General features: G+C 44.4%; 1 protein-coding gene across 1 annotated transcript in view; it reads right to left on the bottom strand.

The window, feature by feature from the left end:
* The window catches only part of si:dkey-34e4.1 (carboxyl-terminal PDZ ligand of neuronal nitric oxide synthase protein), a 183845-nt gene that overhangs the window by 66455 nt on the left and 103910 nt on the right, over positions 1-13480 (bottom strand). The window contains exons 5-7 of the mRNA XM_014140244.3: positions 3141-3249; positions 2855-2996; positions 2447-2592 (exon numbers count right to left, since the gene is read on the bottom strand). Of these exons, the coding sequence (XP_013995719.3) occupies positions 2447-2592; positions 2855-2996; positions 3141-3249 (397 nt within the window). The remainder of the gene's footprint in view (positions 1-2446; positions 2593-2854; positions 2997-3140; positions 3250-13480) is intronic.

Below are 13480 nucleotides of genomic sequence, written 5' to 3'. Positions count from 1 at the left end.
TGGGTGGTAACCAGTAGAGGCTTTTGAGGGGGGGGGACAGCTCATAATGGCTGGAATGGAATCAAACACGTGTTTGATTCCATTCTGGACATTATTAAGAGTCATCCTCCACTCAGCAGCCTCCACTGATGGTAACATTAAAAATAAAACCCAGCCCTGAAAATAAACAGACTGAAAAGTATTAGCATGTAATTTAATAGGGGAAACAGCATTGACACGGAAAAAACACAGATCTCCACTTTGGATTTCCCACTTCAAGCCTGAATATATCATACTTTGACTGAAACAATGATGTATTGACTTAAATCGTAGCGCAACATCATGGGTAAGCTCTGGGCATCGTCTTTCAATTGAAAATAAGTGAATGTCCACAGCCTAAAGGGCTTGGGGAGCTAGTATTGACAGGATAGCCCCAACCCTTTGGTGTGTTCCTACGGTTCTACTGTAAGTGGATGAGTTGAGGCATGTTTCACACAGTCTTGCTTCTCTCTGAGGGCCACTAGGCAGCCCCAGGGCCCCATAACACCACCAAAGATCCAGGCTGTCAATGACAACACCACACACAAAGACACAGGACAGACAGAACACTAGACCAGAACAGAGTGAAGCTTTAATAGTTTAGCCAGGCATGTAAAGGCTGCCTTGTCCCTCAGCCAGCGGCTGGTGTGAATAATGTAGGGAGCATTCTCTATCTCTGTCAGAGCAACACGCCATCATACGTGTGTGTGTATCACAGGCGGCTAGTGGCACCTTAATTGGGGAGGACAGGCTTGTGATAATAGCTGGAGCGGAATGGTATCAAATAAGTCAAACACATGGTTTCCATGTGTTTGATGCCATTCCATTCGTGCCGGTCCGGCCATTATTATGAGCTGTCCTCCCCTCAGCAGCCTCCACTGGTGTATGTATGTATATATATATATATATATATATATATATAGGTGTATTGTATATGTGTGCATTCTTGTGTGTGTTTTCTTGTGTGTGTTTAAGACTCCTCTCAGACACAGTGGGTCACAAAACACTACATCCAAGTAACAAAGGGCTAGGACATGACTCAGGGGGGTCAATCCACTTCTGCAGCGAACTACATCATAGATATAGGTTAAATAGACACTGCTGCAAGGAACTACAGCTATAGATCCCTTGTTAAATAGACACTGCCGCAGGGAACCTACAGCCAAAGATCTGGGTTAAATAGACACTGCCGCAGGGAACCTACAGCCAAAGATCTGGGTTAAATAGACACTGCCGCAGGGAACCTACAGCCAAAGATCTGGGTTAAATAGACACTGCCGCAGGGAAACTACAGCCAAAGATCTGGGTTAAATAGACACTGCCGCAGGGAACCTACAGCCAAAGATCTGGGTTAAATAGACACTGCCGCAGGGAACCTACAGCCAAAGATCTGGGATAAATAGACACTGCCGCAGGGAACCTACAGCCAAAGATCTGGGTTAATTAGACACTGCCGCAGGGAACCTACAGCCAAAGATCTGGGTTAAATAGACACTGCCGCAGGGAACCTACAGCCAAAGATCTGGGTTAAATAGACACTGCCGCAGGGAACCTACAGCCAAAGATCTGGGTTAAATAGACACTGCCGCAGGGAACCTACAGCCAAAGATCTGGGTTAAATAGACACTGCCGCAGGGAACCTACAGCCAAAGATCTGGGTTAAATAGACACTGCCGCAGGGAACCTACAGCCAAAGATCTGGGTTAAATAGACACTGCCGCAGGGAACCTACAGCCAAAGATCTGGGTTAAATAGACACTGCCGCAGGGAAACTACAGCCAAAGATCTGGGTTAAATAGACAGTGCCGCAGGGAACCACAATATAGATCTGGGTTAAATGTGGTCTACTAGCCCAGCTGACCAAAATATTTAAGTTCCATTCCTTGCCCATTGTCTCACGTAAGATAGCGCGACAGACATCTCCACTAATCTGTCTGATATCTGATAGCTGGCACAGCTAGTTACACGCTGAGTAAAATCTAGATTTTTAGAGATCAGTTCCACGTCCTACCAGACAGACAGGTTGAGGGACAAGCGTTATGTAGGAGTACACCATCTGACGTGAGACAATGATTCCTTATGTGAATATGTCCAATAGAAACTCTTATTATACACCCCTGGAATGAAGTTATGAACATTACCCAGGCTTCACTGTTTACTCCCCGTTGAGGTCCTATTGACTCCCCGTTGAGGTCCTATTGACTCCCCGTTGAGGTCCTATTGACTCCCCGTTGAGGTCCTATTGACTCCCCGTTGAGGTCCTATTGACTCCCCGTTGAGGCCTTGTTGAGGTCCTATTGAGGCCTTGTTGACTCCCTGTTGAGGCCCTGTTGACCACCAGCTCACACAGACTGGGACGGTGCCTGTTGAGGCCCTGTTCTCCTCCAGGAGCAGAAAGGAATAAGTAAAGTAAGTCAGGTGCTCTTACCATGATGGTGTGTCCAGGCTGGACCACGTTGAGTTGGGCCAGACTCTGGAGGATCTCGTTGACCGCCTGCTCACACACAGACTGGGACTGTGCCTGGGGCTCCCCTTCCTCTCCACACCCCTCCTCCGCCCCTGTCAACTGACGACCTGCGGGAAAGAGGAACACAATGACATCATCACTAATGGTCAGGTGTCCTTCTTGGTTCACACATGAACAGCGTGTTCAGTTTCTGCATCCGTTTTGTCAGTCAATGAAATGATAGGACAAAATCTTTGTGAGACAATAAGTGTTATGGTGATCTGTGTTTGTGTGTGTTTATATCGGTCTGTCTGTCATGTTTAGTGATCAATGTAGGAGTGTAACAGTGTTGTGGCAGTTGGTATGTGTGCCTCTCCCCCGCTCTCTCACCCTCAGCTGGGGTGTCCTCTGTGGACTTGTCACTCTCTCCATCTGCCTGTCCATCTATTCCCTGATGGGCGTGCTGCAGACTAAGCTTATGACACACCTCAAACGCCTGGCCCACCGTACGCACGATACGCATGGCCTGGGTCTGACGGGGGAGAGAGTGGGATATTACTTTGTTGTTATTCATGTCAGAGAAAGATGATAAAGAAAGAAAGAAAGAGAGAGAGAGAGGGAGACATAAGATACAGGTGACTTACACAGAGGAGCAATATGGCCTAGTCTCGCTCACCTTCTTCTTGGATTTGAAGACGTTACACCTGAAGGAGTTGTTGGAGCCGTCTCTGGCGATGTAGCTGAAGATCTTCAGGTCCTGGGAGTCATGGGACACGTAGAAGATCCTGGAGAAACATTTGGAAGAATGTTGGACAAACATTGGAAGGCAGGCTTTGTCACTATGCTTACATTGGCACACAACTATTAAATAAGAGGCCAAAATGCAATGTTGAGTCAACATAGTAGCTACCTGTAGTGCAATGTGTACTGGTGGCAGAGAAGTCAGGCGCAGGAGAGCGGAAACTGATTTACAACGGTGTCGTTTAATATCCATAAACCACCGTCAACAGAACAATACAATAAATGGGTCAAACAAAACCCAGTAAATACCAGCATACCGTGCACAAGCACTACAACAAACAATTACCGACAAGGACATGAGCGTGAACAGAGGGTTAAATACATAACATGTAATTGATGGAATTGGAACCAGGTGTGATGGATGACAAGACAAAACCAATGGAAAAGGTCGGTGACTTTGACCGCCGAAGTCGTGACACTACCAGTATACATTTTCACAGAGAGACCTATGATATAACCAACACTGTCCCAGGTTAGCATTTTCACGTGATTCCCTTCATCAACATTCCCTGATTTCTGCATCGTGTTCATTATGCAACAAACAGAAGAAAAGACTGAAAGAGGGAGGGACTACTTGGACAAAAAAAAAACTATTGAAACGTTTTGCTACGGTGTGCCCGAATGAATCCGACTTTGGTTTAGGAATAAACCACCACCAGTCATACCCATAAAAAGAAGACAAATTCACTGTCCTTGTCCCTGTGATGTGCTGAGCTGGTATATGGTCAGCCCTCTTGTCTCACACACGCACACACACACACGATATATGGTCAGCCCTCTGTCTCACTCACACACACACACTGAGCTGGTATATGGTCAGTGTCAGCCATTCTACAGCACACTAGGCTACAGAGCTATAAACAGCATCCAGTGGGAACAAACACAGCTAATTACAGCTATAAAAAGACCTGCACTAAGAGAGATGATGTTCTGTGTGTCTCTGTCACACAGACACACACACACACACACACAGACAAATCATATCACATTTTATTGATCACATGTGCCGAATGCAACTTGTGTAGACTTTACAGTGAAGTGATTGCTTACGAACCTTTCCCAATGATGCAGAGAAATAAAAAAATAAAACCATAGTAACTAACACAAGAGGAATAAAAATAAAATACAAATACAGCTACAGTTGAAGTCAGAAGTTTACATACACTTAGGTTGGAGTCATTAAAACTCGTTTTTCAACCACTCCACACATTTCTTGTTAACAAACTATAGTTTTGGCAAGTTGGTTAGGACAACTACTTTGTGCATGACACAAGTAATTTTTCCAACAATTGTTTAGAGACAGATTATTTAACTTATAATTCACTGTATCACAATTCCAGTGGGTCAGACGTTTACATACTAAGTTGACTGTGCCTTCAAACAGCTTGGAAAATTCCAGAAAATTATGTCATGGCTTTAAAAGCTTCTGATAGGCTAATTGACATCATTTGAGTCAATTGGAGATGTACCTGTGGATGTATTTCAAGGCCTACCTTCAAACTCAGTGCCTCTTTGCTTGACATCATGGGAAAATCAAAAGAAATCAGCCAAAACCTCAGAAAAACAATTGTAGACCTCCACAAGTCTGGCTCATCCATGGGAGCAATTTCCAAATGCCTGAAGGTACCACGTTCATCTGTACAAACAGTAGTACGCAAGTATAAACACCATGGGACCACGCAACCGTCATACCGCTCAGGAAGGAGACGCGTTCTTTGGTGCGAAAAGTGCAAATCAATCCCAGAACAACAGCAAAGGACCTTGTGAAGATGCTGGAGGAAACAGGTACAAAAGTATCTATATCCACAGTAAAACGAGTCCTATATCGACATAACCTGAAAGGCCGCTCAGCAAGGAAGAAGCCACTGCTCCAAAACAGCCATAAAAAAAGCCAGACTACGGTTTGCAACTGCACATGGGGACAAAGATCGTACTTTTTGGAGAAATGTCCTCTGGTTTGATGAAACAAAAATAGAACTCTTTGGCCATAATGACCATTGTTATGTTTGGAAGGAAAAGGGGGAGGCTTGCAAGCCGAAGAACACCATCCCAACTGTGAAGCACGGGGGTGGCAGCATCATGCTGTGGGGATGCTTTGCTGCAGGAAGGACTGGTGCACTTCACAAAATAGATCATGAGGTAGGACAATTATGTGGATATATTGAAGCAACATCTCAAGACATCAGTCAGGAAGTTAAAGCTTTATCGCAAATGGGTCTTCCAAATGGACAATGACCCCAAGGATACTTCCAAAGTTGTGGCAAAATGGCTTAAGGACAACAAAGTCATGGTATTGGAGTGGCCATTACAAAGCCATGACCTCAATCCCATAGAAATATGTGGGCAGAACTGAAAAAGCGTGTGCGAGCAAGGAGGCCAACAAACCTGACTCAGTTACACCAGCTCTGTCAGGAGGAATGGGCCAAAATTCACCCAACTTATTGTGGGAAGCTTGTGGAAGGCTACCCAAAACATTTGACCAAAGTTCAACAATTTAAAGGCAATGCTACCAAATACTAATTGAGTGTATGTAAACTTCAGACCCACTGGGAATGAAATGAAAGAAATAAAATCTGAAAAAAATAATTTTCTCTAGTATTATTCTAACTGACCTAACTGACCTAAGACACAGAAATTTTACTCTGATTAAATGTCAGGAATTGTGAAAAACTGAGTTTAAATGTATTTGGCTAAGGGGTATGTAAACTTCCGACTTCAACTGTACATATCAAAAGAGTAAAACAGTATTTAAACATTATTAAAGTGACCACTGTTCAATGACTATGTATTGTACATAGGCAAGAAGACTCTAAGGTGGAAGGAAGAGTATCGGGTGGTAGAACAGTGACTAAGGCTAGTGGTGACTTTTTAACAGTCTTGTGGCCTGGAGGTAGAAGCTGTTTCTCAGTAGATGGTAGCGGGGTGAACAGGCCATTGCTCGGGTGGCTGAGGTCCTTGATGATCTTCTTGGGCTGCCTGTGACACTGGGTGCTGTAGATGTCCTGGAGGGCAGGCAGAGTGCCCCCAGTGATGTGTTGGGCTGACCACACCCCCCTCTGGAGAGCCCTGCATGAAGGGACCATTTCAGGTTATCAGTGATGCGCACTCTGAGGAACTTGAAGCTTTTGACCCTCTCCACCGTGGCTCAGTCGAAGTGGATGGGGGCGTGCCCTCTCTGCTGTCTCCTGTAGTCCACGATCAGCTCCTTCTTTGTTTTGTTGACGTTGTGGGAGAGGTTATTTTCCTGGCACCACTCCGCCAGGGCTCTCACCTCCTCCCTGTAGGCTGTCTCATCGTTGTTGGTAATCAGGCCTACCACTGTCGACAGCACACTTGATGATTGAGTTGGAGACGTGCGTGGCCACACAGTCATGGGTGAACAGGGAGTACAGGAGGGGGTTAGCCTTAACTAGCCTCTCAAAGCACTTCATGATGACAGAAGTGAGTGCTAGGTGGCGATAGTCATTTAGTTTAGTTACCTTAGCTTTCATGGGTACAGGAACGATGGTGGACATCTTGAAGCAAGTGGGAACAACAGACTGGGATCAGGAGAGAATCAGTATGTCGGTAAACACTCCAGCCAGCTGGTCTGCACATGCTCTGAGGACATGGCTTGGGATGCCGTCTGGGCCAACAGCCTTGCGAGGGTTAACATGCTTAAATGACTTACTCACGTCTGCCACGGAGAACGAGAGCACACAGTCCTTGTAAGCTTTGGGGGCCTGCATCGGCAGCTCGATATTGTTCTCCTTGAAGTGGGCGAAATTGGTGTTTAAATCTGTCCGGGAACGAGGCGTTGGTGTGTGTGTTGTGTCGGTATGAGTGTGTGTGTGTTTGTCATACCCTGTTCAAAGGCACTTAAATATTTTGTATTGCCCATTCACCCTCTGAATGGCACACACACAATCAATGTCTCAATTGTCTAAAGGCTTAAAAATCCTTCTTTAAGCTGTCTCCTCCCCTTCATCTACACTGATTGAATTGGATTTAATAGGTGACATCTATAAGGGATGATAGCTTTCAACTGGAATCACCTGGTCACTCAATGTCATGAAAAGAGCAGGTGTTCCTAATGCTTTGTACACTCAGTGTATCGTCTTGTAAGTGTGCATAGATTCAGTGCAAGATAGGGTAAATGCAGACCGTGTAACCATTTAATTAACTATTTATGGCAATTTAGCAGTCTTATGGCTTATGCTCAGATTCCTTTTGCCGGACGGTAGCAGAGTAAACAATCTATGGCTTGGTTGGCTGAAGTCTTTGGCAATTTTTCGAGCCTTCCTCTGACACCGCCTGATATAGTGTTCCTGGATGGCAGGGAGCTCAGCCCAAGTGATGTACTGGGCCGTTTGCACCACTCTCTGTAGAGTTTTGTGGTCGAGGGTGATGCATTTGCCCTTCCAAGCGGTGATGCAGCCAGTCAAGATGCTCTAGATGGTGCAGCTGTAGAAGTTTTTAAGGATCTGAAGGCCCATGCCAAATCTTTTCAGCCTCCTGAGGGAGAAGATGCTCTGTCGTGCCCTCTTCACGATTGTACGGGTGTGTGGACCATATTAAGTCCTTAGTGATGTGGATGCCAAGGGAATTGACGCTCTCAACCCACTCCACAACAGCCCTGTCGATGTGGATAGGGGTGTGCTCTCCCCTCTTTCTCCTGTAGTCAACAATCAGCTCCTTTGTCTTACTGATGTTGAGGGAGAGGTTGTTGTCCTTGCGCCACACTGCCAAGCAGTGGAGGATCCTCAGAGGAGGAAGGGGAGGACCATCCTCAGTGAATTTCCTTTAAAAAAAGATATACTAAATATAGTCATGTCACCAAATAATTGATTAAAACACTGTTTTGCAATGAAGATCTACAGTAGCCCCATTGGCACTCTTTAGGGTAGCACCATGGTGTAGCCGCTAGCTAGCTTCTGTCCTCCTGTGGGTACATTGACTTCAATACAAAAACCTAGGAGGCTCATGGTTCTCACCCCCTTCTATAGACTTACACAGTAATTATAACAATAACCGGAGGACATCCTCCAACCTATGAGAGCTCTTGCAGCATGAACTGACATGTTGTCCACCAAATCAAAGGATCAAAGAATGAATTTAGTACTGAAAGCATAAGCTACAACTAGCTATCACTGCAGTACATAACATCTGGTGATATCTCCATATTAAGGAGAAGCAAGAGAGAGAGAGCTAGCTATATTTCGTTTTATATATTTTTTCACTTTCACTTACTTAGCTAGCATCGAATGCAGCTAACTAATTTAGCCTACTCAAACAACCAGCTGAAACCGAGATGGATTCTATGTTAAGTAGCTGGCTATGGCTATCCAATAATTTATTGCAACGGGGGCCCGCCAGTGTAACAACTAAACTGCTTGCTGCTGACTGTACACTGTACTGCATGATTGTAGTGGGTCACAGACAGCTGATGTTTTGTGTACTGAAGTCCACAAGCGAAGGGAAAAGGTGAGAGGAGGAGAGCGCACAGAAAGATGCAAGAAAGAATTATATATACGAGCTGTTTGTATGTGGCTGCTATGAAAGTGAACTGTGTTTACGTGTGATCAGGGGTGTATTCATTGCATCTGTTGGACTAATGATTACACACTAGATCAGCTATATGCAGGCAAGAGTGTGCAAGGCAGTATTGAATGTGTCACTGTCTGTCACTTTGATTACTCAAAATTCTCTCGACCTGTGCACCTACATTGCAATCCTTAATTCATAGGCTAGGCTGTAGCAACCTCATGATGGGTACAGGAAAGATGTGAGCATCATGGAGTAGCCTAGCCATATCAATGTTACATTGAGCTGGGTGAATGTAATATGAATGACAGTCATCCAATATGCTGCAATAGAAATAAGGCCATGTTCATAATTTTTCTTTTTTTAAAACCTCCCTCATCTTAAACGGCACTAACCCCTACTGCTGCCTGTAGCCCATCTCATCGCCATCGGTGATCAGGCCTACCACCATTGTGTCATCAACAAACTTGATGATGGTGTTGGAGTCGTGCGTGGCCACACACAGTCATGAGTGAACAGGGAGTACAGGGGAGGACTAAGCACACACCCCCGAGGGGCCGCCACATGTTGAGGGTCAGTGTGACAGAGGTGTTGTTGCCTACAGATGTAGCTATAATGCTGTGGCTAACATGGCTACCATGTAAGAACAGAGATGTCCCCGAAAAACCACAAACGCACGCAAAGGCACACATGCACAAACACAAACTCACACGTGACTCGTTTCAGGAAATTAGGCGTATGTCGCACGTCACTACTTCACAGGAGAGGCATTTGAACGTAAACATTTCTTTTTTATCAAAATGCGTTTTTTGACAGAAATGCTTTCTGGAACATGTAAACTTTCATGTGCCTTAATAACAAACGTGTAAGCCATCTGTAAATACAAATAAAATGGTTAAATTACGAGCCTAGTTGGTTTAGCCACGGGGAAAAAACATAACCTTCCTAATAGCCATGATTGATTGAGATAATGGGTGGGCTAGACATGTCGAGAGATGAGTTCGGATTTATAACATGAGCTGCTCAGTATGTGTAGATCATCCTTTCTAACACTGTTTTTTTTAAGGATATCAAGAAGAACTGCAAAAGTGCTGTCCTGAATTTAACAGCCGCTATCATATAGACAAAAATCAGTGGGAAAAAGTTGTGATGGACTACTTTCTGAAGGACAATCGTGCCATGCTGACTCTCTAACTAAGTAGCTGGAATGCATTAGACGATGAGGAAATCACTGATTTAGGTAAAAATATTTGAATTGAACCAGACATTGTAGAGTCTTCCGATGACAGTGATGTGGGAAGAAACGGCGATCAACAGTGTTGTTGTCATGGGAGAAGTTGACCGGGTTTTGAAATCAGTGGAATGCCCAGTGGAAGCAGAGTATGATAGCTACATTCTGGCTTTTGATTACAAATATGCAGAGGGAGTCAAAAACAGAACAGTTGTATAAAACACTTGTCTCTGGATTACATCTTCACACTAAGGGCAACCATGGCATCTGTGACAGAGAGGGAGAAGCATTCATCCATGTTTGTAAGAGTTTAGCTAGCTACAGTTTCAGATATTATACATTTCAAATTTTGTTAGATAGTTTTCATTAAAGTTAAAGTGTACTGTTAGCTAGCTAGCTAATGTTAATTGGCTGGCTCACTAGCTAACATTACGTGTATTATCTGTGTAGTAATATTATTCATATTTCAGAAATCCATTTGCGTTGCTAGTTTATTTATTTTTTTATTTTTTATTTCACCTTTATTTAACCAGGTAGGCTAGTTGAGAACAAGTTCTCATTTGCAACTGCGACCTGGCCAAGATAAAGCATAGCAATTCGACACATACAACAACACAGAGTTACACATGGAATAAACAAAACATAGTCAATAATACAGTAGAACAAAATAAAACAAAAAGTCTAAATACAGTGAGTGCAAATGAGGTAAGATAAGGGAGTTAAGGCAATAAATAGGCCATGGTGGCAAAGTAATTACAATATAGCAATTAAACACTGGAATGGTAGATGTGCAGAAGATGAATGTGCAAGTAGGGATACTGGGGTGCAAAGGAGCAAGATAAATAAATAAATACAGTATAGGGATGAGGTAAGTAGATAGATGGGCTGTTTACAGATGGGCTATGTACAGGTGCAGTGATCTGTGAGCTGCTCTGATAGCTGGTGCTTGAAGCTAGTGAGGGAGATATGAGTCTCCAGCTTCAGAGATTTTTGCAGTTCGTTCCAGTAATTGACAGCAGAGAACTGGAAGGAAAGACGACCAAAGGAGGAATTGGCTTTGGGGGTGACCAGTGAGATATGCCTGCTGGAGCGCGTGCTACGAGTGGGTGCTGCTATGGTGACCAGTGAGCTGAGATAAGATAGGGCTTTACCTAGCAGAGACTTGTAGATAACCTATAGCCAGTGGGTTTGGCGACGAGTATGAAGCGAGGGCCAACCAACGAGAGCGTACAGGTCGCAATGGTGGGTAGTGTATGGGGCTTTGGTGACAAAACGGATGGCACTGTGATAGACTGCATCCAGTTTGTTGAGTAGAGTGTTGGAGTCTATTTTATAGATGACATCACCGAAGTCGAGGATAGGTAGGATGGTCAGTTTTACGAGGGTATGTTTGGCAGCATGAGTGAAGGATGCTTTGTTGCGATATAGGAAGCCGAGTCTAGATTTAATTTTGGATTGGAGATGCTTAATGTGAGTCTGGAAGGAGAGTTTACAGTCTAACCAGACACCTAGGTATTTGTAGTTGTCCACGTATTCTAAGTCAGAGCCGTCCAGAGTAGTGATGCTGGACGGGCGAGCAGGTGCGGGCAGTGATCAATTGAATAGCATGCATTTAGTTTTACTTGCGTTTAAGAACAGTTGGAGGCCACGGAAGGAGAGTTGTATGGCATTGAAGCTCGTCTGGAGGTTAGTTAACACAGTTTCCAAAGACGGCCAGAAGTATACAGAATGGTGTCGTCTGCGTAGAGGTGGATCAGAGAATCACCAGCAGCTAGAGCAACATCACTGATGTATACAAAGAAGAGAGTCGGCCCGAGAATTGAACCCTGTGGCACCCCCATAGAGACTGCCAGAGGTCCGGACAACAGGCCCTCCGATTTGACACACTGAACTCTATCAGAGAAGTAGTTGGTAAACCAGGCGAGGCAATCATTTGAGAAACCAAGGCTGTCGAGTCTGCCAATAACAATGTGGTGATTGACAGAGTTGAAAGCCTTGGCCAGGTCGATGAATACGGCTGCACAGTAATGTCTCTTATCGATGGCGGTTACGATGTCATTTAGGACTTTGAGCGTGGCTGAGGTGCACCCGTGACCAGCTCGGAAACCAGATTGCATAGCGGAGAGGTACGGTGGGATTCGAAATGGTCGGTAATCTGTTTGTTAACTTGACTTTCGAAGACCTTAGAAAGACAGGGTAGGATAGATATAGGTCTGTAGCAGTTTGGGTCTAGAGTGTCACCCCTTTGAAGAGGGGGATGACCACGGCAGCTTTCCAATCTTTGGGAATATCAGACGATAGGAAAGAGAGGTTGAACAGGCTAGTAATAGGGGTTGCAAAAATTTCGGCAGATAATTTTAGAAAGAGAGGGTCCAGATTGTCTAGCCCGGCTGATTTGTAGGGGTACAGATTTTGCAGCTCTTTCAGAACATCAGCTATCTGGATTTGGGTGAAGGAGAAATGGTGGGGGCTTTGGCGGTTTGCTGTGGAGGGTGCCGGGCAGTTGACCGGGGTAGGGGTAGCCAGGTGGAAAGCATGGCCAGCCGTAGAGAAATGCTTATTGAAATACTCAATTATAGTGGATTTATCGGTGGTAACAGTGTTTCCTAGCCTCAGAGCAGTGGGCAGCTGGGAGGAGGTGTTCTTATTCTCCATGGACTTTACAGTGTCCCAGACCTTTTTTGAGTTAGTACTACAGGATGCAAATTTCTGTTTGAAAAAGCTAGCCTTAGCTTTCCTAACAGCCTGTGTATATTTGTTCCTAACTTCCCTGAAAAGTTGGATATCATGGGAGCTATTAGCTAGCTAGCTAACATTGAACCTATTTGGTTAGCTTTAGCTACCTGAAGATTCATGCATGGTGGCTAGCTATGACAATCAGTTTGTATTGCTATTCTGCGTTCAAAACAAGTGGGAACTTGGAACTGGGAACTTGGAAATCTCAGACTTCCGACTTCAGTGTGTTCAAGACAACTGGGAACTAAAAAAAACTAGCTCCGAATCCCAAAATCTTTTTGAGCGGTCATCCAACTCGGAATTTCAACTCGGGAACTTGGGCCTCTTTCTAGAGCCCAGACTTTCTGACCTGAAGATCACTGACGTCATGATTTGACCTCGTATTTTTCCATTTTCCCAGTTGTCTTGAAAGCACCATTAGGTTCATTGTTTAGCTTGCTACATGTCTAAACAAGACTCCACATAGCCAGATGATTACATGACCCATCAAGTTGGCCGGGTGTGTCTGGGGGGGTTATAGCATTTCTTTCACATGACCCATCAATTTAGATGGGTCAAGTGTGTCTGGGTAAGAATCATCTAATAATTATAAAATATTTATACAATATTTATTTGGACACTTTCTATTTTTGATATTGCTACTATGCAAATTTGCAAGTAACCATTTCACTGTACCTTTTACACCTTCTGTATCCTGTTCATGTGACAAATAAACTTTGATTTGA

The sequence above is a fragment of the Salmo salar genome, chromosome 01 (genome assembly GCF_965601325.2).
Source record: "Salmo salar chromosome 01, fSalSal1, whole genome shotgun sequence".
Classification (NCBI taxonomy): domain Eukaryota; kingdom Metazoa; phylum Chordata; class Actinopteri; order Salmoniformes; family Salmonidae; genus Salmo; species Salmo salar.
This window is presented reverse-complemented; position numbering and strand designations above follow the sequence as displayed.